The sequence below is a fragment of the Trichosurus vulpecula genome, chromosome 3 (assembly GCF_011100635.1).
Source record: "Trichosurus vulpecula isolate mTriVul1 chromosome 3, mTriVul1.pri, whole genome shotgun sequence".
Taxonomy (NCBI): domain Eukaryota; kingdom Metazoa; phylum Chordata; class Mammalia; order Diprotodontia; family Phalangeridae; genus Trichosurus; species Trichosurus vulpecula.
In genome coordinates this window covers 171,159,574-171,186,449 of record NC_050575.1, presented here as the reverse complement: position 1 = coordinate 171,186,449, position 26,876 = coordinate 171,159,574, and the positions used below count along the sequence as shown (strand labels likewise).

The 26,876-nt window shown below is 44.1% G+C and overlaps 1 protein-coding gene across 2 annotated transcripts in view; it reads left to right on the top strand.

The window, feature by feature from the left end:
- The first annotated feature begins 2,303 nt into the window (after nt 1-2,303).
- DIPK1B (divergent protein kinase domain 1B) overlaps nt 2,304-26,876 on the top strand; it is a 46,458-nt gene continuing 21,885 nt past the window's right edge. Inside the window, exons 1-2 of one of the 2 annotated variants that reach the window (XM_036748037.1) lie at nt 2,304-3,028; nt 10,247-10,381. In XM_036748037.1, coding sequence (XP_036603932.1) covers nt 2,966-3,028; nt 10,247-10,381 — 198 coding nt within the window. In that variant the 5' untranslated portion in view covers nt 2,304-2,965. The remainder of the gene's footprint in view (nt 3,029-10,246; nt 10,382-26,876) is intronic. The other variant, XM_036748038.1, reaches the window with a different exon arrangement.

Below are 26,876 nucleotides of genomic sequence, written 5' to 3'. Positions count from 1 at the left end.
CCTTTGTCATTCAGTGAATCTTAAGCATTTATTAAGTGCTTACTATGTACCAGACACCTCCCATTATACTGTGCTATGTACATGCTAGAGAATGCTAGGGAATACTATGTGTGACTTTCCCATGGAGAACAGAAAAATACCACCAGCCTTTCTCATGTTACAGACATCGGTGTGCACATAAAGCTAGTGCACTGGTTCTAGACCTGGAAGGGCTCTATCATGTACTCCAGCTATGTGGTATCACCTTCACTGAATCAAACAGTTTGTTGCCAGCAGAAAATAGATTACATAGAATTTTGGGTGGGTGGAGAAAGCAAATGCCCAAATTCTTCACCTCATAAATTCCTTGATCTAAGAAATCAAAAGCTGCTCCAGAACCAAATGGGAATCTTAATGTAAAGGTTTTACAGCACCTCATTACAATGGGAATGGGTCTTAGCCCTTGGGAAAACTGGATTGTTGAAGCAAAGGATGTCAAATTAATCAGACCAGATATCTCTAAGAGATCTTTTGAAAACAAAAGAGAATCTCTAGAACCTCCTTGTTACACGGGGGTTTCCCAAAGGCCTGAAGCAGCACGTCTTTATTTAAACTTTTTCTTCTACCTCTACCCAGCTCTCTTTTTTCATCTTCTTGTCAAATTATGATTTTTATAATAATCGATATGATATGATCCTGTTAACACTCTCAACAGCTCTCTGCCCCCCCCCCCAAATAAATATGGACTGTGGGGTGTGTGTCTGTCTTTAAGATTTTTCTGACCACTTGATTTTTTTAAAAATTGGGCAAAGGGAGTTGGGAGAGGATGTCATCTGTAACTAATGGGCATGAGTTAGGAATAGCAATCTCTTTCTTGGAGACAAGCTAAAACCAAAGAGATGGATAAGGTTGGAGCAAGTCTGCCTGTCACCTCCAGCATTATCATAGAATCCAGACCCCTAGAGGGCACAAGCCCTTGCTGGCCTGTCAGGTGGACCAGGAAGAGATTGAGATGCCCTCCAGAAAGAGAAACTGAAAATTACTGAGGATGGCGGGGTCAGGGAGGGGAGGAGAAGTGACAGAAGCCAGTCTGTGGCCTTGTGGTCTATGATGTAGCCTCTCTTGCCCAAGGACAGAGTCACATCCATTAAGATTTGAACAGCAGGCATAAGGCAACGAAGGAGGAACAAAGATGTACTGTTGCTGGTGCCCCAGCACCTTTGTTGTTGTTTAGTTGTTTCAGTCATGTCTGATTCTGAGTGACTCCATTTGGGGTTTTCTCGGCAAAGATACTGGAGAGGTTTGCCATTGCTGGGCAGCCTACTTGGTCAATTACTGAGTTAGAAAAAATTCTCATCTTTAGAGAGGCCCCTAGAGAGGAAGGGTAGAATGGGGTTTTCCAGAGAAGCTTTTTTGATCCCTTCCTCTTGGGCCCAAACTGATAAACTGCCTCTGGGATTCCCCTTTATCTCCCACTGGGTCCTTCATCCCTGCAGAATCCTTGTGATACGGTGCAGAGATTTCAGGCTCTACTTTGCTCTCTTACAAAGTAAAAGAGCAAATCAGTTACACTTTTGGAGTCTTTTGTTTTCCTATCTGCAAAATGGATCTAATAATACTTGCATTATCTAACTCTGGGGATTGTAGTGAAGATCAAATGAAGTAATCTACCTGGGAGAAAGCACTTAGTAAAAATAAAGGCCTATACAAAGGTAAATCATTACTTGTTTTTCTTTCACCCTAGGCAGAAGAGACACGCTTGTCAGGAAGGGTCATGGGGTAGGTAGCCCAAGAGCCTAAATGGAACTCTGGTCCTTGGACTCCGAATGCTGGGCTCTTTCTTTTGTATCATGCAATAAGCTATTAATGACATTATTAATTGCTTACATTTATGTAGTTCTCTTCCATGATAGTAGCCATTCAAACATACAGGTGGTAGAAGCTGCTCAGGAGAGGGGGTCCGGGGGCCGAAGGAGGGGCGAGGCGGGGCAAGGATCCAATGCTAATGCTGGTCGCTTCACTACTTCCTTAAACCCACCTTCAAACTAGGAAGGAAGGAGGCTATGGCTTATACCATGTGCCTTTGATATGTAAGTGTCCTATGAAAAGGTCAGGGCCATTTGATCTTTCTTGAGGACACCCAGCAAAATCAAAACTTGTGGGGATAGGGGGAGGAAGCCTCAGCAGCCTAGACACCCAAGGGACGATGAGACCTGGTTTAGAAGCAGATAGCCAAATCCCTGCCCCAGGACCCTCCCTCCAGACAGCTCCGCTCATGCCAACCCCACTATCCCTTTTCGGTCGGCAGTCAAAAAGTCCCGGCTGCCAAACTCCCTCCCCTTTAACAGGAGCGCTGCGCCCGGCTCAGGCTGCTGGAAAGCTCCGGGGAGTCGGGGCATCCATCCCCCTGCAGTAGCAGCAGCAGCAGTAGCAGCATCAGCTGCTGCTGCAGCCTCCCCCTCCCCGCTTCTCGCGGCCCGAGCCGGCGGCGTGCGCCCGGTCTAGGGGCCAGCGGGCAGGCTGAACGGCTCGGATGCGGAGGCGGGGAGGGGGCCGGCGTGGCTGAGCCGGTGACAGGCGAGCGGTATTGCAGCAGCGGTGGGGGAGCTGGGGACGCCGCGCCGGGCTGCGGGGCGGCGTTGGCTCTTGCCTCGGCCAGCTCGTGCTCGGTGCCCGCTCTGCGGCCCCGGCGGGCGGCCGGGATGAAGAGGGAGCGGGGGCGCCGGCGGTTGGGGGCTGTCAGCTCCAGCCGGGGCTGAAGGCACCCACCCCTAGCGGGGCTCCCTAGAGCGAGGGGGACTCAGAAAGATAGCAGTCCGGCCAGAAGAAGGGAGGCGAAGTGCACCGAGCCCTCCTCCCGTATCCAAGTCCTCGGGCCGAGCGGAGCCTCCCAGGCCAGCTGTGGGCAGCTCCCGGGGGCTCCGTGCCCTCTTATTGCCTTTTCCCTGCCCCCGCCGTCGGGCATTGCGCCCCAGTCCCTGCCAGGATGAGGAGGTTGCGGCGTCTGGTGCACCTGGTTCTCTTCTGCCCACTCACCAAGGGCTTACAGGTAAGGCCAGGCAAAAAGGGGCACGCTGGTGGCCAGAAGTTTGGGAGGGGTAAGGGTAGTTGGCTGGTTCCCAAGTCAGGGGGTCGGCTCTGGGCATAAGAGGAAGGGTCGCCACAGCTAGGAAAGGACCGTCAGATGGGCTACTTTCCTTTTATTTCTTGGAGCCATTCTGTGGCGTGTATGCTGTGCTAAGGGGAAAGTCATCAATCAACCATAGGATATCCTTAGTTCTCTACCCTCCCAACCCACCCACCCCCTCCCCCAAGTTGGTATCACCCGGGAAATTGGGCACGGCCAAAGTTGTTTGTTCTTATTCTTTCCAGGAAGGGGGAATAAGGAAGGTACATTCTACACTCCCTTCAGCTCCACTCTCCATCCATGGCAAAATCTTCATACCCCCTGCCTTCTTCCAAGCTGTGTAGCTTTGCCAGTCTGCCCAGCCCCACCCCAACCATGATTCTTTCTCAGGCCAAGGAGTGAGGACGGCAAGCCATCACACAGACTAGTTCTGCTGTACCTCACTTAGGAGCTAGATTCTGGATACAAACAGGGAAAGACACCTCAGGCTAAGATGGAAATGCTGCCCCCTGCCAGGTCAAATAACCTTTCCCAGGCTGCATAAAGGGCACAACTATTCATTGGCAGCCTAGAGTCCTCTAGGTTTGCAAGAGATGCTCCCAGCCTCTCACATACTTGCTTTCCTGCCTTCCCTTCTGCCTTGCTTTAGAAAGGGAACCTGTGTTATGTTTCATCCAGGCAGGAGCATGGACCTTTAGCACAGACAAGTACAAGTGGAAGCTTTAACTCTTCCTTTCCCTCTGGCTTAGCTTGTGGGTGGCATTGAAAGAACAGACTCTCTGGAGCAAAGCAGGAGGGAACAGCAAAATAACTGCTGTCATTTGGGCACTTTTGCTCGTAAAGACCGAGTTCAAGTCTATGTTGATGGGTGAGGAAGAAGAGAAAGAAAATGATTTGCGAAAATAATTGTGAGGTATGTAAAGAACAGAAATTGAGGAGGTATCTCCCACTTATCCTAAGTTTGACAGAGAGGTGGATTGTGTGTTGCAGGGATCTGGTGTAGAATATACAATGAGAGAGGACAAACATCCCCTGATATCTAGTGCTTTCCCACAAAAAAGGGTTAAAGCTTTCTGATTTTTACTCTTTGAATCCTTATGATAACTAAATAGCCAGAAATCAACCCAGCTAGGCAGGGTTGGGGGAGGGACATTGTCCAAAAATCAGTTTCAATGAAAAAGCTCAATCTAATATGTTTTATGGACTGTCCCTTTAGGGGCCAGATCATGAGGGAAGTACCCAGTGCAAGAATGATTCTGACCAGCATTCCTTCTGCTTCTCCTGTTAGGGAAGAGAAGAGGGCAGAGGTATAGAGGGATCCAGGGGGCCCTCTTTTGTGCTCCAGATGCCCCAAATACTGGGGAGAGGGCAGATATGGTTGCAGGCTTTAAAATTTTTTTTATTGTTTTTTTATTCTGAACAGCTAACATTAAATAAAGTGTGCATTCTCATATACACTATAGTATAGAAGCAAGAGAAGATTACACATGAAACTCTAAGTCTCTATTATGTAGAGCTTACCTTTCTTTCAAGTATATAATAAATTCAATAAGTAACTTCCAAAGCTGTCCTACTTTTATCAGTGATTCCTTATGACTTTCCTTCTGTTTTCTTTCTACTTTTTTTTTGGTGGGGGAACCTTATCTATACCTTCCCTATCTCTTGTACCACCCCCTAATTGAAGGAAAAGAAAAGTCAAAGGCGTGTAAGAAATATGCGGACAAGCAAAACAAGATTTCATATTGGTCATGTGCAAAATGAATGCCTCATTCTGTACCTCTGTATCTTTGGAGGTTTTCCATTGAAAAAAAAAATGACATGTGTATGTCTATGCTGGGTTCATAAGTCAACAAACATTTATTAAGCACCCATTATGTGTCAGGCACTGTTCTGAGCACTGGGGATATGAAGAAAAAAATAGAAAACAGCCCCTGCTCTCAAGGAGCTCGTATTCTCTCTTTTTTTTTTTTTTTTTGCAGGGGGGAAGGCAGGGCTTGCCCAAGGTCACACAGCTAGTAAGTGTGTCAAGTTTTTGAGGCGGAATTTGAACTCGGGTACTCCTGATTCCAGGGCCGGTGCTCTACTCACTGCACCCCCTACTGCCTCGAAGCTCATATTCTAATGGGGAAAGTAGCATGTACACAACTGGTCTACAAAGGTACATGGCCAGCTAGGTGGCACAATGGATAGAGCACCCAGCCTGGAGTCAGAAAGACCTGAGTTCAAATTTGGCCTCAGTCACTTAATAGCTGTGTGACCCTTGGCAAATCACTTAATCCAGTTTGCCTCAGTTTCATCATCTGTAAAATGGGCTAGAGAAAGAAATGACAAGCCACTGCAGTATCTTTGCCAAGAAACTCCCAGATGGTGTCCCTAAGAGTCAGACACACAAATGACTGAACAGCAATAGCAACACAAGGTACACAGAGAGTCTGTGGAAGGTCACTTTAGAGGGGTAAGCAGCTGGGGGGACCTGGAAAGGCCTGCTACAGGGGGTGATGTAAGAGTCTTGAAGAAAGCCAGGGATTCTAAGAATTGGTTGTGAGGATGGAGATCCAGGCCAGGGCACAGACAATGAAGGCAAAGGCATTGAGTGGAGAGATGAATTGTTATGTGTAAGAACAAGGAGACCATTATAGCTGCTGGCCTTTAGAGCAGGTGGAAGGGAATTACGGGTCAAAAGACTAGATATATAGGAACACTTCACACATACGTAGCACAGGAACCAAAACCCACTCCAGCTCCAGGTTTGAAGAGCAGATGAAACTTCTCTAGGTCAAAGAGGGTGACGAGGGCAACGATGCTGATGGGCATTTAAAGGCCTCCTGCTGTGTCCAGGGCTGAGTAAGCACCAGGACACTTACTTATGCAGATGAAGAGTCTAACAGCTTCCAGGGCCCTGAGAGCCAGTGAGGCAATTTCAGCCTCCCATTTCTGATACCTTTGGTTTCTGTCAGCCTCTGAGTTGCCAACTGTGCAGCCTGAATGGCATGGAGAGGAGCTCTCTTGGTATGTGGGTTGTATGCTTCTTTATCCCTTTGGTATTTCTACCTCTAGTCCCACCCCAGTAGGTTAGGCTACAGGAAGAACAGAGTTCTGTTTGCATTACTCTGAGGAGCTGCCCACTCATCTTGTTTGCTGGGAGGGAAGCTGTATGTAACTGGATATGAATCTGCATAGTCTCAGTCTACCAGTGAAGCAAGGATCTTGGAGGAGTTAAAACCTTGCAATTTTCTGCCACTTTGGACCCTGGCTTCCTGAGCCTCCTGTTTGAGACAACAGGAATGTGTTCCCAGGCTAGTAGTGTCACCTCAGTGATAGTAGGGCTGGGGAGGAGGAAAGAGGCTTGGCAGGCTGATTATCCTAGGCTAAGCCTAATTAACTCAGTCTTTGCCTCCATAATGAAAGACTGAGGGCAAGCTGTCAGGAAGAGGCCTTGGGGATTCAATTGAGTCAGCTAGAGCTACTTGTCTACCAGGAAAAACAAGCAGATAAGGAAAATACACAAGCATCAGACTGGGCAGCACCCTACCCTCTCACCCCTTCCCATGCTCAAGTCCTGCCTTAGCATTTCCAAACTGAGAAGGCAGACAGGTCTGTGCTTAGCCTGACAGGTGGAGTAGAGCTGTGGCAAAAGATAGAGAAGAGACCAGCTGCCAGGAAATACAGTTCAATGGTATGAGAAAACAGCCACACTCCCCCACCCCCATCCCTTTACCCAGTTACAAATGCTCCTTTATGGCTGGCTGCAAACTGAGCACTCACCTAGTGCTAAGTCACTCCACAACACAGGCAAGAGGTACAAGCAGGGGCCCCCAGGAACATCCACATGTGTCTTTGAAGAAGCTACAAACCAAGAATATTAAATTCCCCTCATTTCCTTTAGAGCTCTGACCACCACCAGGGGCTGAATTCCAGGCCTCTCTCTGGCCCACCCAGGAGGAGGGAGTGCAGATCTAAGCTGTGTGAGTCTCTGACCCAGGATAGGTTTTCCTCCTGGCCCCAGTCTGCCCAGTTTTGAATCTCAGCAGCACCGGGGTTCTTGCCACGTTCCTTAGAAGAAAGCCTGCTCTCTAATGAAATGGCTGGCTTTTCTCTGCTCTGTATCATTAGCCACCCCTTCCCATTGCTTGCCTCGTATCATGTTCTTCTCTGGCATTGTTCACAATAACCATAGGCAGGTCAGCTTAGCTCCTTTCTCCTTGGTCAGTTTCCTCAAACCTGAATCTCATTCATTTGTTTAATAGGCATTCATCTGGTGTCTGTGAATGCGCAATGTGGGGTTGGTTTTAGAAGGGGTGGAGCATAAAGATGAGAACTGTCCTAGTCACCTAAAAGCGCTGGCACTCTGATGTCAATCAAACCCTACTTGCCATTGTGCCTGTCCGTAAAGATGCAGCTTCTCTTTGACCCAGGATATTAGTCAGTTTGTCAAGATGCACCGTGCATAGTGGCCCATTTCTCCTGGGTTCTGAAGTAGGACGAGCCACTGAAAACAACAGAAATAAAAGGAACCCTTTCTCCTCCACATAAAATCCTATTAAGCCTCTCTTCCCCCTAGTTTCCCACAGATATTTCCCAGGATTCATTTGACTTCATGGGCAGAGTGTTTTGTCTGCTTTTGTGGACAAAGGGACATAGTGCCCCTTTTGTCCAAAGGGACACTTACCAACTGTGAGTGATAGTTAGTTAATTGGATCCAACCCCCTCATTTTCTAGTCAGGGAAACTGAGGCTCAAAGAAGAAAAATGGCTTCTCCGAGGTCCTATGGGAGGATAATAGTAGAGCTAGGACTAAAACCTATGTCTTCTCTTCCCAGTCAAGGGTTCTTTCCTCCTTTTACCTAAAATGCCAGATAATTTCAGAAAAGTTAAGTGAAGTCACTGAGTATTTATTAAGTACCTAAAGTGCCAGGCGCTTTGCTCAGTACTGAGGATGCCAGGAAAGGCAAAAACAGTATCCCGTTTTCAAGGAGTTCATAGTCTAATGGTGGAGACAATAAGCAAACAGCTATGTGCAAAGAAGATACATACTAGATAAACTGTATATATCCCTCAGTGGGAAGGCACTCAAAGAGGAAATAGCTACTTTGGGCAAATGGAAACTGCTATATTTCTGTCTTCTGATGCAATCGAAGGACTTGATCCTTAACAGAAAATTCTATCTCTTACATAGTGAGAAAGGATAGAAGCAGTGATGTGCTGTAGGCAGCTTATAGAGGCTTTTGAAAGCTGATTATTAAAATTTCAGTGCAAGCATTTTACACTGTGGCAACAGACAAATGCTACAAATCAGGGCTTGATTTATTGGTTTGTTGATTGCTTAGAGTTAAGAAAGCAATGGAGAAAATGTTAAAAATGTAAATTAAATTTAAAAGTGAGTTGAGTATACAATCCTCCACCCTTACTCCCCCACCACCACCCCTGCCCCCAGCCAGTTGTTAAACATTTAGCAGCATACCACTGGATAGAAAGTGTAAATATAACAGCATTCAAGGTTCTTAGACATTGTGAAACTGTGGGCACTTAGCTCCCTGCTCCACCCTATCAGCTCATTGTTTTTAGCCAGTGGGAAGTCAGATTGTGACTCACCAAAAAAATAAAAAAGTGTCACTAACCCCCTAAGCCTCCATATTTCTTGCTTTCCTGTTTTTTGGGAGGACAGAATTGTGGGGAAACAGGAGTAAATGCTCATAGAGATGATGGGGCTGTGGACAACAATTAGCACTGTGCATTGAATCCTAGTGGCATTCTGAGAAGCTTCAAAAGAGGCTGCTCGGCACAGGACACCCTTTGCCATTGCCTGTTGGAGGCACACACTGCCTCTGTTAACCTACACACATCTTTGCCTGTGCTGAGGGGGTGGGTGGGTTTGACTGCTAACATCCTCCCAGAAACTGAAAATAATACAGCTAGGGATTTACCTAGTACCTTTCCCTCAGGGCTCCTGGAGCATACTTCCTGTATCTACAATCTCCTACATCCCCATAGATGTTGATTTTCAACCTCTGGCAGGGATGACTCAGCACCCCCAAAAAGAAGGGGAGGAGGAGGCAGTGACTCAACTTCCCCATAAGACAGACACAGAGAAGGTTAAGGAACTTGTGCAGGGTCACATAGGGCTCAAAGTCAGATCTCTCCTCTCTTTCCCCCAGCTATCTTATTCTGCTTTTGACAGGTAGGCTGGGAGAGGAAATCGAGGGGAAATGAAACTAGAAGCCAGGTTTCAGGCCACCCCATGCTGGCCATCAAGTCCTCCAGGCTTCCTCAGAATGTGATTTGGGGGAGAACCTCATGGTTTGGGTGACATCATCTTGCTGTATTTCTTCCATCTGCCCCTGTCATTTATGCGTCCTTAAGATTTAGAGATCAGGCCAGTGATTGGCAGGGAAGCCAAGCTCTGTGTTTATCAGAACAGGTAGGGCCCGGTGGTAGGTCAAGGAGCTGATGTTCCCTAGCCCTCTGGGGGGAAGCCCAGGCCCCAGGCATCATCAAAACATGATACTTTGGCCAGGTGCTGCTGGGAGAACAGAGGTGGTTTTTCTTTAGGACTTTGAAGTCTTTCAGTCCAAGAAAGTCTGAGGCTTTTCCATTTGACAAGCCCTCTGTGTAATTAGATTCTCCCTTTGGCAGGCGTCAGTGTAGGACACAGTTTCTGGGATAAGGCTGACCCACAATGGCATGTGGTGATTTGCATTTGGAGACTGGAATTAGCTTCCAGTTGGGTCATGATATAATTCCCTCAGGCCTCATGTATTGGGATGAGAGGAGGGAATCTAGTAAGTGAATACCCACTACCTTTACACAGAGAAAAGACTGCTGGGAAGCTCAGTTTGCCCTAGTTACTGCAGCAGGGAGGACCCGAAGCTGATTCCAAATGACAATCCAATCCTGAAGGTCTTTCTTTTTCATTTCCATCAAGGGCAAGCCAATCTTCCTCTCCCCCCAAACAAAAATTTTCCCTAATAGGCAAAGTCCTGCACATTACAGATTATTTCCCTGATGGGCAGGAGTAGTAGTTATCTGGGAGTTTGTGAGGGAGGAGAACTTGGCCCTGATTCTAAATAAGGTATCCATAACTATATAATAAAGAACTGACTGCAGTTTTGTCTATTAAAAATGCCATTTGTTCTTTTTACAGAATCGTCTACCTGGCATCAAGGTGAAATACCTCTTCTTGGCATGGCTGGGCATCTTTGTAGGCAGCTGGGTGGTGTACATGCATTACTCTTCATACTCGGAACTCTGTCGAGGGCATGTCTGTCAAATGATCATTGTAAGTTCTGCTTTCCCCTCACCTTTGCAATTCTCCTGAGCGCTCTCTCTCTCTCTCTCTCTCTCTCTCTTTTTCTCTCTCTGTATCGGGGACAAAGAAAGAGAAGATGGAGTTCTCTCCAGAGAATGGAGCTGTGTTAAAAAAATTATTGGACCCATCTGGTCTATAGACAGCTGCCCTTCCTGGGAGGATAGATGATCTTTGCCAATGATGGTTTGGGGTAAAAATACTGGGCAGGGTCCTTATCATGGCTTTGTCATCGTCTGACCATGTGCTCTTTCCAACACAAGAGATTAAATTGACATCTAGGCACTGATTTCCTCACCTGAAATGAGAAGGTCAAACTAAGGGGTTTTCAGGTACCCAAAACAGGTCATGCTATAGATAGAATATCTGTGGATCTTTCCATAGAATTTAACTATTACATGATATCCTTATGGATAAGATGGAAGGATGTGGGTTACATGATAGTAAAGGGTTTGTTTTCCCCAGACCTATAACTTCATTGATCAAAGAAACTCCTAGGGAGGCAAACTTTCTTTACAAAAACAAATCAGCAACTTGTCTACCATGGATCCTCCTGGTGAGTCGCCTGGGGCATTGAGAGGTTAAGTAACTATTCTCAGTGCTGTGGATCAGGCCTACCTCCAGCCAATCCAGTGATTCCGGCTTGGCATTAGAAACTAATAAGGCAATTGTGGACCATAAAATACAATGAAAATAACTTTACTTGTGATAAGATTAGAAAGGATACAATTCCTAATTAAATTCAAATAAAAAGCCTTTCCCCATAGCAGTCCACAACATTCACTTAGGAAGGCATCCTGCTGAAACCTCTGGAGCACCAATTCACCATAGGCTGGCCTTTTTCTGTCTCTGAGAGGCACATGGAAAAGAGTCATTTGTCAGGGATGTGCCTGCCTGTTCAGATACAGCTTAGACTCAAAGGCCTCCAAGGTCCCTCTGAGGTTGAATAGTCAAGCGATTCTGCTTGTGTGTGCCCTAATGTTGTCCCTCGCCCCCTCCAGGCTCACGTCAGGTTCTGTTTCCTGAAATTGAAGCTTTTCATCCTGCCTTTCTTCTCCTTAGAGTGGGCCAGGCCAACCACTGAGAGAGGGAACAAACATTTACACAGAGCCTATTATGTGCCATCATAATTTGATCCTCATGATTCCCATCTTACAGTTGAAGAAACTGAGGCAGACAGCAGTGAAATGATGATTCTACTAGGGTCACATAGCCAGTAAGTGTCTGAGGTTAAATTTGAACTCATGTCTTCCAGACTCCAGGCCCACTGCTCCATCTTCTGCTCTAGTTAGCTGCTTCTTACTGGATGTTAATGGAAATTGCAGTGTAAAGAGGGTTCCCTAAGCTCCAGGCTCTTGATAAAACCAACTCCCACCGCTTACTTTGTCGACCAGACCAGAACCAGCCTCTGACCTGGAGCTGAAACAGACCAGGCTAGAGACAAGAGAGTCAGGACACAGAAGTTTAATTAATTTCAGAGTGAGGAAAATGACATTTGCACCCTCTCCCCTGCCTCCCCGCCAAGAAAGAGGGCTTAACACGTTGGACCAAAGGCAGGTCTTATAAACATAAAAACCACAAGTGGGCTGGGCCATGACATAAACACTTATTGGTCTTGAATTACTGTTGCCATGGGCTCTATGGAAATAGTGTTGTTTAAAGTCTTGGGGGGTCATGTTTGCTTATGGGGTGTAGAATCAAAGTTCTGTGATGTGAACAGGCATACAGTACCTGTTGGTGACAAGAAACAGGGAACAGGGATTGTGAATATGTGATGATAGATGGCCCTGGGAATTGGCGGGGTTAAATCCATCAGCGAATACCTGGTGCTAGTCCAAGCACTACATTTTGCCGGAGGGTGAGATCATTCCAAGAGCGCAAAGGATTATTGTTATGCCAACCTTAGGGTACAGCCTGCTTGCTGGCCTTAGGTATGGAAAACTAGGTATCTCCGAAGTATTTTGACAAATTAATAAAGCCCAGTCTAGCATGGTCCTTCTAAGCCCCTGCCACTCACACAAGGAAGAGGAGAAATTTCAGGACTGCTTGCCATTGCCCTGGCCCAAAGGAAACTCTAGTTAACATATAGCCTCTCCCTAGAATCTTGCCCAGACTCAGAAAAGTGAGGGAGTTGGAGGTGGGGTGGAAAATGTGTGGAATAAGGTTTAAATGGGCAGCTCTGTGGCTGGGGCAGTGAGGGGGTGGGGCGTGGGGCTGGAATAAGGTCACCTGATGTTAGTGGGTCCATCTAAGGAACACAGAGCAGTACTAGGCTGAGGCACATGCTTACTGCAAGTTTTCTTGGTGTTTATTAATAGACATAATTACAGAGAACACTTTAAAAAAATCTTCCAACCCAGATGCTAACCAGCTCTTCCCATCCCCCCCTCTCTCAGCACTGCAGACTTCCTACCTGCTAAGGACAAACCTACTTAGCATTCACCCCATTGCTGTAATTAGTGGAAAATCAGAGATTTCACATGGCATGGTTAGCATAAAGAAGGCTGGGCAGTAATGTGATGCATCAGGCACAAGCTGAGGGTTTTTGACTGCTTCTCCAACCCCCTTCACTCTCTGCCTGCTTCCAGCAACTATGAGCACCATAGAAATCTCTGTGGGGGACATAATATGATGAGAAAAGGCACTATGAGTACCCAGGGGTGTCGAAGCATGGGGTATGGGGATCTGTGTGTGGGAAAGCTGTGTAGGTGTCAAAATATCAAAATACAGCTTTTATGAGGAAGGTCGGAAAGCCCTTAGAGAAGGTGAGGATCTGACCACAGGAATACCATAGATAACTCATTGTTACTTGGCTGCAATCTTATGAGAACCTGAGTGAGATCAGGGATGCCAGAGGAGGGGAGGGGGGTAGAGAGGAGAAGGATGGAGGAAGGAAACAAGGAAAGAGGAGGGAGGGAGGGTGAGCAGATTTGAGAAAATGTCAGAATCTGTCATCTGGCTGTCAGATGGAATTCTCTGTCTCAGCTGGGCAAGCAGATAAGCCATTTAATATAAAGAGGGATTGATTAAGGGGAAAGAGAAAGAAAATGAAAGGGAAGCTTTCTTTTCATTTAATTTGTCAGTCAATAAACATTTATTAAGTGTCTACTGTGTACCAGGTAGTGTGCTTAGTGCTGAGCATACAAAGAAAACCAAAAGACAGTTCCTGCCCTTGAGGAGCTTATGATAATATGGGAGACCATATATTAACAGCTAGGTACAAACAAGCTATATACAGGATAAATAGGAAATAATCAGCAGAGGGAAGGCACTAGAATTAAGAGGGATTGGGAAAGGCTTCTTGTAGAAGCTGGGACTTGGAGGAAACTAGGGAAGCTAGGCGACAGATTTAATTATTACTAAATGCTAATCCCTGGCTTCTTTCAAGACCCATCTCAATCACCACTTCCTACCTTCCCATCCCACTGCTAGAGCCTTCTCCCCCAGGGTTACCTCCCACCCTGAAACTTGTGTGTGCTTATTTATATACAAGTTATTTCCCTTCTTCGAATATAAACTCTTTGAGGGGAGGCTTTTTTGGCCTTTTCTTTATATCTCCTTCACTTAACACAGGGGATGACACAAAGGCTTGTTGGGTGATTGAGTTAGTGTCAGTAATTGCTTTGGTTCCCTTCAAATTTAGAAATGGCTGCCAGTGAATTACTGCCCAGTCGGTTCAGTGGGTAAGACAAGTGTCTGATCCCCATATCATCATAGCTCTTATGGAATATACTTACAGAACTGATTATACTTATGTATACTTATGATTATGCTTATAAATGTGTAAAATCAAAGTTTTGCTCTGCTCCCTAGCCACAGGCTGAATCCTAATTTTGGTCAGACATCTTGCAAAAGCATGCCAGTGACCATAAGGAGGACCAGTCAATGAGGTATAGATGATTTATAGAGGCAGCATAGAATAATGAACATTTTCTAGCTCTGTGATCATAAGAAAGTAATTTAACCTCTCTGAGCCTTGGCTTCGTCATCTGAAGAGTGGAGAAGAAAGCATTTTGCAAACCTTGCAGCATTTTCTAGAAGAGCAAGTTATGGGTACTATGTATGCAGTACACCCCCATTGCTGGGGATACAGCCTGAAGTGCCATGATGCCCTTGACAGATGCTTGCCCCAGGCCTGTCCCAACTGGCTCCCAGAATGTGAGCTCTACCGGGAATGCTAATTTCTGTGTTCCAGGGCTCAAATTCTACAGGACCACTAAAGACCCGTATCCTCCTGTAGGGCAGGGTACCAACAGGCTATAGGAGGTGAGTGAGTGGTCAAGATAATGGGACTAAGTATTCTTAATTACTCTACTTTAGGTCTAGTGGGACAGATTTTCTGTCAGGAGGTATGTCAGCAACACAGTCAGAAAGTCCTGAGTTCAAATCCAGCCTCAGATACTTGCTAGCTGTGTGACCCCAGGTAAACCACCTAACCTCTTGTCTGCCTCAGTTTCCTCCACTATAAAATGGGGATGATAATAGTACCTTTCCTCTCAGGGTTGTTCCTCCCGGATAAGATAAAATGGTATTTTTAAAGCTCTGTATAAATGTTAGATTTTATTATTTCCAGTTTATATTTTATTCCCCTGCTGTTTATTCTATGGTTCAGTGACTTTGGTCTCCTTATTAACTCCATCTCCCAACACCAGGCATTTTCACTGGCTCTCTCCTTATCTCTGCCCCTGGCTTCCTTCAAATCTCAGCTGAAATCCTGTCTTCTATCAGACGCCTTTCCCATCCCTGAGTGACTTATTTCTGGGATTATCCTCAATATATTCTTGTTTGCATATGGATGTTTGCATTTTGTCTTCCCCCATAGACTTGTGAGCTCCTTGAGGGCAGAGACTGTTTTTTACTTTCATCATATCCCCAGTGCTTAGCACAGTGCTGGGCGCATAGTAGGTGCTAAATAAAATGCTTGTTGACTTGACAATGTCAAACTAGCTAGATTCTGCAGCTAGGAGCTAAAAATTTTCTGGCTACTTGCTGGGAAATTCAGTGCCCTGGAAAGAGAACGAAGGCTTTCTAGGTAGGAGGGGAACGTCATACCCTTCACATCCTTCTCGCCTCCGCCGTACCTGCACTGGCATTACTCCAGCTATCAGACCTGTATCTGTCTCTGCCTGTGCTTCATTCAGCATATGTAATAGATTTGGGTCAGTGTGCCATTATCATGACCACCAGCTTGGCCCTGGCCCTGCTCTATCCCTTACCTGACTTGGGTTGATTTCATAATGAGGATAATAATTAACATTTGCATAGTTTTATATGTGCCAGGCACTATACTAAACAGTTTGCAAACATTACCTTGTTTGATCATTACAACAACTTTGGGGAGTAGCTGCTCCCCAGCTACTGGGGATTAGCTCCATTTTATAGTTGAAGAAACTGAGACAGAGGTTAAGTGATTTGCCTAGGGTTACCCAGCTAGTAAGTGACTGAAGTTGGATTTGAACTCAGATCTTCCTGACTCCAAGCCTTGCCCTCTAATAACTGTGCTGCCTAACTGACCCTGACTTGACTGGAACAGTGCCACACCAAGTAAACTTTCTCACTCAGAAAGAAGGGGCCAAGGGAGAGCCACAGCAAAGTGCAGAAGACACAAATATATAAAAAAGAAAAGAAACAATCCCTTCTCATAATAAGCTGATGTCCTCATAGGGAAGACAAGTCCATACGAAAATATCTGCAGAATACAGTTAATAAATAGAAAAACAAAGCTGTTAAATACAAGGTGATTTGAGAGGGAGGGTACCGGCAGTTGAGGGGATCAAGAAAAGCTTCATGCAGAAGATGGTACTTGAGCTGCATCTCAGGGAATTAAGGGAAGAGGGGCTGTGTGGCAGAGGTGAGGAGGGACCACATTCTAGGCATGGGAAATGTCCAGTGCCAGGCTATGGAAATTGAAGATATAGTGTGGTGAGAAACAGAGGGAAGGTCAGTTTGGCTAGATTAAAAGATGTGAAACAGAGAGTAAAGTCCACTGAAGTTGGGAGGATAGGTTGGGGTCATGTGTAAAGGCATTAAAAGCTAAAGAGAGTAGTCTATGTTTTATCCTAGACACAATAGGAAGCCACTAAAATTGATTGGCAAGGTAAGGCTGAAACTCTTCCCTCTCCAGGCTGGATAAATCCTATAAAGCTTAATTAACTCAGCAAGCTTGTAGGGTAGGGGTTCTTTGCTTGGGATCCATTAACTTATTTTAAAAAATATATATCTTGATAACCATATTTTAATATGGAGCAGCTAGATGGCACAGTGGATAGAGTGCTGGCCCGAGTCAGGAAGACATGAGTTCAAATCCGGCCTCAGGCATTTACTAGCTGCGTGACCCTGGGCAAGTCATTTAACCTTGTTTGCCTCAGTTTTCTTATCTGTAAAATGAGCTGGAGAAGGAAATGGCAAGCCACTCTTGCATTTTTGCCAAGAAAATCCCAAGTGGGGTCATGAAGAGTTGGACATGACTGAACAACAATGAACAACATATTTTAATATAATTTATTTCTTTTGTAATCCTCTCTATTTTAAGCATTTTAAAACACGTTTTTTGAGAAGTGGTCCAGAGGCTTCAACAGACTGCCAGATGAGCTCCATAGCCATAATGAGGGTTAAGAACCTTTGATGTAGAGATTCTTCTGGAATGGGTCAGGGCCCAAGTACCCCATGATCAAGTCTCATTTTGTCTCTAGTGGCCAAGGAGCAAATGTAGGACCTGAGAACAAAGATGATTGGTGGGACAAATAAACTGTTTGGTGGGTTTCCTAATCTCTTCTTCCAAAAGTGTTCAGGGCCCTCCCCTTCCTCCTCTCTGAAATTACTTTTCATTTACTTTGCATATGTTTTGTGTTCACACATCTGTATTACGTTCCATCAGAATGTAAATTCCTGGAAATGAGGGACAAGAGGAACTTGCTTTTATTTTTGTAGAGCTATGTCTTGTATATAGTAGCAGGTGCTTAATAAATGCCTATTAAATTAAATTGCAATCTGTACTGGTAAAGGGGTACTCACATCTATGAGACCACAGATCTATTGGCATACTGGAAGTTTATTAGTTTGTTAGGTCCTTTCCCGAGAGCAGATTTTGATAGGGATTGATTGGGCGAGCTTGGGGAGAGCAGGAAGTCCTTGGGCACCTGAAGAAATGGGGCAGGCTGCTTTGTAGTTTTGCCTAGGTCTAGTCCTGAGGACCTTCTTTAGAAGACTCAGATGATCCTCGTTACATTAAAAAAAAAATCTATGTCTGTCTACGCATACACACACACACACACAGAGCCACTGAACACAAAGAAGACAGGCCATCTGCAATTGAGGGCATTTGGTTGACTGTGTTCTGGACACTGAATTAATCAATCTGTAAACATTTATTAAGCTCCTACTGTGTGTCAGATGCTTTGCTCAATACTGAAGATACAAAGCCAGAAATCAAAATGGTCCCTGCTCTCAAGGAGCTTATGTTCTAAAGGGGGAGAAAGAAATACTTATGCAAATATTGCCATCTGAAGTTGGTTCTTCTGGGATGTGAAATGACATTAAAGGTGAGAGCCATTTTCCTCACCTATGGGTGTTTCTGTGTCATGCATACCAAGGTTATAGAGCCCCTCTTCCATGGCAGCTAAAGGGTTAGGCACACTCATTTTGTTAATCCCTGGCCAGACTATATTGGCTGCATGCTGGCTGGCATAAATGAAGCCTCTGAAGAGAAGGTTTCCTGTATGTTCCATAGCAATGCCAGAAAACTACATTATGAATCATGGTTTCCGTAAACACAGAGAGAATTCACGGCACTGGGAGAAAACATCAAGCCAGCTTAGTTTCCCTTTGCCCAAGTGTCATTTGATGAGGCAGCAATTCAGTGAAGAGTCTCCATTGATGTACTTCTAGATCCAAGGTCTCTTTGGCCCCACTGACACTAACAAGAGAGTCACCAAACCACTGCTGTCATGACATCGACAGACTGGCATGACTGGAAGCAAAATGCATGTATTTAGACTAATGGCCATGTCACAGTGAGGCTGGTACAAAACTACAAGTGAGGTACTCATAACCTAAGTCCCAGAGTGAGAGAATCCCTGGACTTGGATGACTGGCTTGGCCAGACTTTAGATAACTTGTGCCAATCTTAAGTGCCAATACTTTACCCATATGTCCTAGCACCTTCTGAAGATGTATCCTGCTATTTAGTCACTGAAGGCTATGATCTATATAGTGAAGAGTACTCACACCTATGAAACCATGAAGCCTAGAATGATCGAAGTATCAAGTGCCAAGGACTGGTTTTGTTGTTGTTAATTTGTTTTTTTCAGTTGTGTTTTACTCTTTATGACCTCATTTAGGGTTTTCCTGGCAAAGATACCGAAGTGGTTTGCCATTTCCTTCTCTAGCTCATTTTATAGATGAGGGAACTGATGCAAACAGAGTTAAGTGACTTGCTCAGGGTCACACAGCTAATAAGTGTCTGAGGCCAGATTTGAACTCATGAACATAGTCTTCCTGATTCCAAGCCCAATGCTCTATCCACTGCACCACCTACCTACCCTGGACTGGTTTTACTAAGTGGAATTTATGGGCAGGAGAGAATATATGAATTTAATTTATGAGACTTTGATGTAATGAACTAAATTTTTATGCAACTTGATTTGTGTCTAAGGGTAAAATGGTGTAGTGTTTTGTTGGCAGTTGTTATTACAAGCTATTTGAAAGATTGTCTTCAGGTGATCCCCTAGAATGAGTGAAGGACACAATCTGCCTGCTTCTAGAGAATTTAATTTAGCAACAGCTTACTTTCCTTTGAGATCTGGATGGACTGATTTTAAGGGCTTAGGGTCGCTTTGCTGTTTGGCCCCTTGAGCCTAGCCAGGACCTGGCTTTGAAGCCGAGGTCTAATTCCAGAGCTACCTTCTTTTTTGTCAGAGCAGCTGAAGGCTTGGCTCTCTCTCCTGACATTTCTTCCCTTCCTCCTTCCTTAAGTTCTTATTCTTGGAACAGGACATTTCAGTTCCAGAAATACCGTCATAGCAACTGCTGATATCCATTCAAGAATTCACCTAACGCATGCTTTGAACAATGAATGACTTTCACCCAATGGGAGAAAAGGATAGTCGGGTTTTCTCCTAACCCCATCACAACTCAGCCCTCTCTTCTGTGTGTTCAAGAGTCACAGCACAGGCTATGGAGGTGGGGGTGCGGGGGAAGAGGGAGGAGAGGGGTGCAGCTGGGCATAGGGGAAGGCAGATATCGTGGGCTTTCCTTTGCCAGCTGACCCCCATTGGAGGAGAAGCCAGATAGCTGTGTTTCAGCTTGGGGAAGGGGATGCTAATTGTTTTCTACACTTTGATTTGATTACTGTTAAGAGTTTCTTCCTTTGTGCCTAGTTTGGAGAAGGGAGAACAGGGTGACAGCAAAGTAGATGTTCCTAGCGGTTATTCCATATTTTCTGATCTAAATAACTTTGAGACAATAATGAGATAATATTTATAAAGTGCTTTGCAACTAAAATGGTATATAAATGTTAGGTATTACTGTTACTATTTTTGAATATAGCTACCTATCCCATGAGTCAGCTTTGTAAAGAATGCTGAATATGGAGTCATGGGACATGAATTTAAATCTTGATTCTGCCATTTATTACCTTTGCAACCTTGGGCAAGTCACCTAACCCCTCTGGGCCTCAGTTTATCTCATCTGTAAAATGAGGCGATTAGACTAGTTGATTTCCAAGTTCCCTTCTGGCTATGATCCTTATCCAAATCAATTATGAACCTGAACGTATCCCTTTTCCTTCTCTGTGTATGCAGAGAAGTGTTCACTGACTGAAATGTGCTTTATTTGTGTGCTTTGCTGGAGCCTGTGGCCCACACAGGATCTTTTTACTTTGCGGTGTCACCATGTGTCTGTCCTGTCCAGAAATGAAAACAGGGCAATTGTTACAGCCCAGAAGCAGGTCTCTAGGAGATAGGGAGTACCAATCAAAGGAGCCAAGCCTGGGCATCCACCAACCTTGAATTCTCAGAATGGCCAGCAAAACGCAACTCTAAGAGACTGATTCTAGGAATTCTGTGAAGAATCCCAGGTCTGCTCCTTGAATTGGGAGCTATCCGAGAGAGGCTAGGTTGAGGCTAGAAGATCTCTGTAGATGTTTCCTTACCCACCTTTCTGTTTCTAGGCATCCCAGAAAGCCTGATTTATGTCCTTAAAGATTTCTAGCCATCACCTCCTTCTATAACCTGATTTAGTGCCATTTGGTCTCTAAAATGCCTCTAAAAATGTATTACAATGACGATAATATGTAACTCCCACCATCATTAGGGTGAACAGTTCAGTAATGGGGCTGACCTGTACTGAATCATCCATACTCTCACCCAGTTCCCCTTCTGATTGGCAGCCTGCACTTATAGGATGGCCAGTCGTGGTCAGGAGTCGGGCTATGGCTCTGAAGCAGCAAAATGAAGTGGTCCACGTTGGGATAAATCCCATGATCTCAGCCCAAGTCATATATAGTTCCAACTGACTGAGCCAATCTTTACTTTTTTTAACTTAGAAGTTTATACATTTGTCTAATTTACATCTGCCTTGCAGCAACTTGAATAGGGCCAGTTGAGAGTGGGAAATGAGTGAGCTCAAGGTGAGAACAGCACTGCTCTCCATCAGCTTTCCTTTAGCTGTGGAAAACCCATCTTTTCTCTTTTCCTTCTAACTGAAGGGGAGACACAAATCCAAGAAGGTGTGGTGGAGGCTAGCTCGGGATAAGACAGTTTTATAGGATGAAGAGAGAAAGACTAATTTACTTAGATTGAAAGAAGATCATAGAAACTAAGAAAACTTAAGAGAAAACTAAGCAGAAGAGAGAAACCAAAACATGATCAGAGGCCATTTCATAGACAAGAAGCTTCTGAGAGACAACAAGGTGGGGCCGCAGGAGGCCTGGATGAATCTGGTGAGCTGCTCTGCTGGCAGATGGCACTGTCCCTCACCTAGTAAGGAGCTTGTGATAGGACTTGCTGAAGGGATTCCCAGTCTTTGTAGAAGAAGGAATGGAAAAGTATCTGCATGAAGTTGGGTCATGAGAAGAGGAGAGTCTCTTGCTTACAGGAATAAAACCTGAGTTCAGGGTATTCTAAGGGGACCTATCTCCATGGGACCTACCTTGGCAAAATCTGGCTGTCTTAGCAGTCAAGCAGTGATAAGCGTAGGGAGAGTGGGTAGACAGAATGAGAAAACATTATTGAGGAATGTCAGGAGACTTTTTTTGCTCTCTTCTCTGTGCCTTCCCTTGTCAATAGAAGAGCAAACACCACTATCTTCTAGTCTGTTAGCACCTTATAAATCAATGCCTGAAATGTCCAGCTTCTCAGTTTCTCATGCAGTAAGCTAATGGAAAATTTAATGAGCACCTACTATGTGTCAGGCACTGTGCTGAGTGCTGGGGATACAAAGAAAGGCAAAAAATGATTCCTTCTCTCAAGGAGCTCATGGAGTAATGAAGAAGACAAATAGCAAACAATTGTGTACTATATATCTGAATATATGATATAGTATCGCATGCTTAGAAGTTCATACTTTTGTCTAACCTATATCTCTCTTGTACCATTTGAATAGGGAATAGTTGAGTTATACGTGATATAACATATGATGTGACTCTCAATTGTCCCTATATGATAAATTGGAGATAATCAGTAGAGGGAATACACCAGCATTAAGGGGGATCAGAAAAGGCTTCTTTTTTTTTTTGGAGGCAGGAAGGCAGGGCAATTGGGGTTAAGTGACTTGCCCAAGGTCACTCAAGCTAGCAAGTGTGTCAAGTGTCTGAGGCCAGATTTAAACTCAGGTCCTCCTGACTCCAGGGCTGGTGCTCTACTCACTGCACCACCTAGCTACCCCCAGAAAAGGGCTTCTTGTAGACTAGAGGATGGGATTTTATCTGGGACTTGGAGGAAGCCAGGGAAGCCAAAAGACAGAGATAAGAAGGGAAAGCATTTCAGGCATGAGGAATAGCCAGAGAAAATGCCCAGAGCCCAGAGATGGAGTGTTTCATTCAAGAAACTGCCAGGAGGCCATTGTCACTGGATCAGAGACCATAATGGAGAAGCTCTTCTGTCATCTCCACTCCCCTTTCCCATTTGCTCACAGTCCAGTCTTTTCATTTACTGATGAGAAAACAAGCCCAAGGCACTGACTTGCCAAAGGTCATACAGCTTGTTAGTGGCAGACCTGGAACTAAAACCCAGGTTTTCTAACTTCTAGTTCATTGGGGACTTGGGGGGAAGCAAGGTTATTTAAGTATTTTTAATGATAAATCATTTTGGTATATAATTATTTTATGAATATTTAAAAATGTAATTTATTTTTACATCACCCACATTTCCCACCATTTCCATCTTCCCCCTCCCAAAGAGCTGTCTAATATGAGAAAAAGAAACACAGTTTAGCAAAGCTAAGCAATATAATGTTGAACCATGCTCAAGATGATATGCAATATTGCACATCTGTAATGCTCTACTTCTGCTAAGAGGAGGGAGGTGTATTTTCATAGCTCCTTTGGGGGGGCCAAGTTCGGCTTTAATAATCTCAATGTTGGGCTTCCATTATTTTATTGTTTCCATTTATACCATTGTAGTCATTGTGAATATTGTTTTCCTGGTTATCTTTACTTCATTTTGCATCAGTTTATATATATAATATATAATATGTCTTCCTGTTCTCAGCATTCCTCATATTCATTGTTTCTTATAGTACAATCATATTCCATTATGTTCATGTGCCACGGTTTGTTTAGCCATTCTGCAGTCAATGGGCATCCGCTTTGTTTTTAGCTCTTTGTTACTACAAAAAGTGCTGCTGTAAATATTTTAATGTATATGCCACTGACAGTGCATTTTGGCTTTTCTTATTATTATTGGCCTATGTGGGATATATGATTAACAATAGGTTCTTTGTGCAATTCTCATAATTCTGAATAACTTTCCCAAATAATTGTTCTAATTTGCAGTTTCACCAACAGTGTATAAGCACACCTTTCTAACATTGACTATTCCCATATTTTGTCATCTTTGTCAGTTTTCTGGTGTGATGAGAACCAATATTGCTTTCATCTACAACCTGCAAGAAAGTAGAATCTTGTATTTCATGTGTATTTAGGTTTGTGTAGACCAATTCCTCTTAAGAGATTCTCACCCCTGTGAAGTAGAGGAAGGGAAGAAATCATTTCCTCAATCTCCTCTCATTCCTCAGCACCTCCTAAATTTACAATTAAGGACACTGAGTCTTCCCCCTCCCTCAATGACTTGTCCAAGATTACACAGCCTTTTTGTATTTAAGCTGGGGGGTCCTTTTTGACTCATTTGTCTTATTCCAAGCAAATCCCCCCTTTTTTTTACTTAGGCCTCAAGAAGCAAAAGGACACCTAATAGGTTGGGGGAGAGAAATTCCACTTGCCCTGGGACTGACCACCTAAAAAGTAGTGCTTTATTTTTAACTTCAGAATTATTACTGATGTCAGGAGAATAACATCCTAGAAGCATGTCAGAAATGGTTTTCATGTTCGTCATAATATTCAAATTATATTTCTTCCTGCAGCATTTTCCATCCTAAATATTCAGAGAACTTTACTTAACCTTAGGTTTTATTTTTGTTTGAGTTTTCTTTTGGAGGGGAAGGTTGGTGGAATTTGGATCTGTGATTTCACTAATGGAGGGAACTATCAATGTGGAAACAATCTCCAGTGATATAGCTTGTCAACTCTTCTGTAACTTATGGCCTTGGAGAGTTGCCTGGGCACCAGCTGGTTAAGTGGCTTGTGGGTACTTGCACAGCTGGTATGTGCCAAGACTTGAACCTACATCTTTATGACTCTCAGACCAACCCTCTATTCCCTGCATCATACTTCCATCTCAACACTAGGTCCTATAGGCGACAGAGGCACAGTAGTAGAAACACTTGAACCTAATTGGTAGGTATGGGGGTAAGTGGGCAGTGGAGCTTTTCCTTCCCAGGAAATGGTGTTTTCTTGTGTGTGCTAAGGTTGGGGGATGGGGTGGTCAGGGTACATCTCTCTCTCTCAGCACCAGTTGCTATCTTCCACTCCAAAGTTTGAGGACTAAACTAAAGCATAAAAAATGTGCTTGATTATACACCTGCATTTCTCATTTGATCAGTAGACTTCGGAGTTATGGTTCCAACCATCCTGCACGCTCTAGCCCAGTGTGCTGTGGGACAGATGACACATTTTTGTGAAATAGACTACGTATCCCTGGGATAGGGGCACAATCTGTGGCTAGGAAATTGCATGAATTCATTGGCCTGTATGAGAATGGAACCTCTGCCTTTATTCTCACCAGGACCACATGGTAATAAGCCAGGCTTTTGTAGCTCTTATTTGAACACTCCATAGTATCCTTTATTACTCTTTTGAGCTTGCCTAGCCGTCTCATTTGCTGCATCGAGAAAGATGATCTATTCTAGGAATCCCAAATGCCTTCCTACATGATCGTTTTTATCCTGGTAAGTAAATGGCCAGCTAGGGAGCCAAGAACTCATGGAAACAATTGACTCGTGGCCTTTCTCTCACCTTTCTACCAGTTCAGCTTGGTTTTTATCAGGGCTGCCCAGCTCTTGACCTTATGTTTTTGGAAGGAAAAAGAAGAGAGAGAGAGAGAGAGACTGATTTCTCTTTGGTTTAACACTATCTAGAGGGATAGCAAGCTTCCAGTAGCAAGTGCCTGTTAATGTTAGTAAAGTCCCTGGAACAGCTCTTGTATACTGCTAACTTTTGCAAATAGAAATTCCATTCAACAAGCAATTATTAAGCACCTGTTATGTACATGTTGGATACAGTGCTAGGTGCTGGGGACTCCAAGGTAGAAACAAAATAGTCTATGACCTCAAGGAGCTTGCATTCTACAGGAAGGATTACATATACATAAATAGATAAATACAAAGTAATTTGGGGATCATGGAGGAAACTAACAACTGGGGAGATCGGTAAAGGCCTCTTGTAGTAGGTAGCATCTGAATTGAGACCCTGGGAGGAGCTAGGTTTATATGGTTCCTTTTGCTTATGCTCTGGATTTGCTCTGGGAAAAAAGTCTATTTGGAGAATGGCTTTGTAGTTGTGCCACATTAGGACATTGTGCCAACCATCTTGAATGACTTTAGAGCTAAATTGTCCAAGGCTTGGACAGTAAGAACAGCAGATGATTTTTGACTGTTCACCTTGTCTTTTTCCCTCTCTGTGACACCTGCCAGTTTTGGTTCTTGATTTTGCTGTTCTGTGGTCACTTAGGAAAAAGATCTGATAAAGTTTGACTTAATGCTGATTGTGCTTAAAAAACAAACCAACAGCAGGTACAAGGAGAAGCTCAGAGAACTTCGTTTCAAGGAGGAAATCATGCCATATGCCAGAAAATTAGAAGCTACCCTAATTTATAAAAATCTTCAGTCTTTCTTAGTTAAAAAAATATATAATTGGGAGCCTGGTGAGTTCCCTGTGTTTCATCACTTAGCTTTCTTTCTCTTTGTTAAAGAGTGGTAGCTACAGGCAGAAAAGAAAATGAAAAGGTAATTATTTTTTAGATGTGAATTGAAATGCTGATCTACAAAAGTTTCCTTTTAAGACTTTTCCAAACAGACTTTCTTTTCTCTGATTGAGGGGTGATCAGGTTGATCTGCAAAATTTTCCTCCCACAAGAATTAAAATAGCTATGTATGCATCTTACTCGGGATAATGCTGTTTGGGGGGGGATATGTCAAAGATTTTATACTAAATCTAGTAGTGAGATTAATAGAGAAAAATCCCCTCTATAAATGCCAAGGTGAGAGAAATGAATCTACTAAAGTCTAGCAATTTTGTTATAAGCAGATGTATAAAGTGTGTCTGCCATGTCTAGACACCATAATGTTAGAAAAAAATGCTCTTTTGTGCCTAATTTTTAAGCTAAGTTCATTTGTTAATTTAGAAAAAAAATTAAGTTCAGTTATTTTGGTGTCTTTAGTTTGATGAATTTTGATTGAGGCAAACAAATATTTCCCTTAAAAAAATTCCTGCACACCCAAATGAAACGTGCTAGGTATTCTTATTAGTTTTCTTTGTTCTAGCTAAGATAAAGTACTGATAGGTGAGAATTGGGGGAGGGTGGGGGGAGGGCACGGGGTGGTGTGCGTGTATTTGGAGGGGGTGGCCCTTGCCCTTGGTTTGTGGAATTAAATGCTCCTACTTGACTATTGCTGCCTTCATGAGTAAGAGGCTTGTCTTGTCTGCAGCTCCGGTTTGTGTATGACTCGGATATTGCCTCTGTGTTATCCAGATGCAGAAGTAAACCCAGAGACCAATGTTTGGTTTAGATGACCTGATTCTTCTGTCTGGTCTTGGGCTTTTCAGCTGTCAAAGCTTTCACTGTTAGGAGTGATCTAGTCTTCTTTGTTTTAACTATTTCCATTTCCAGAGAGGTTGGACCAGACATCAGGGATC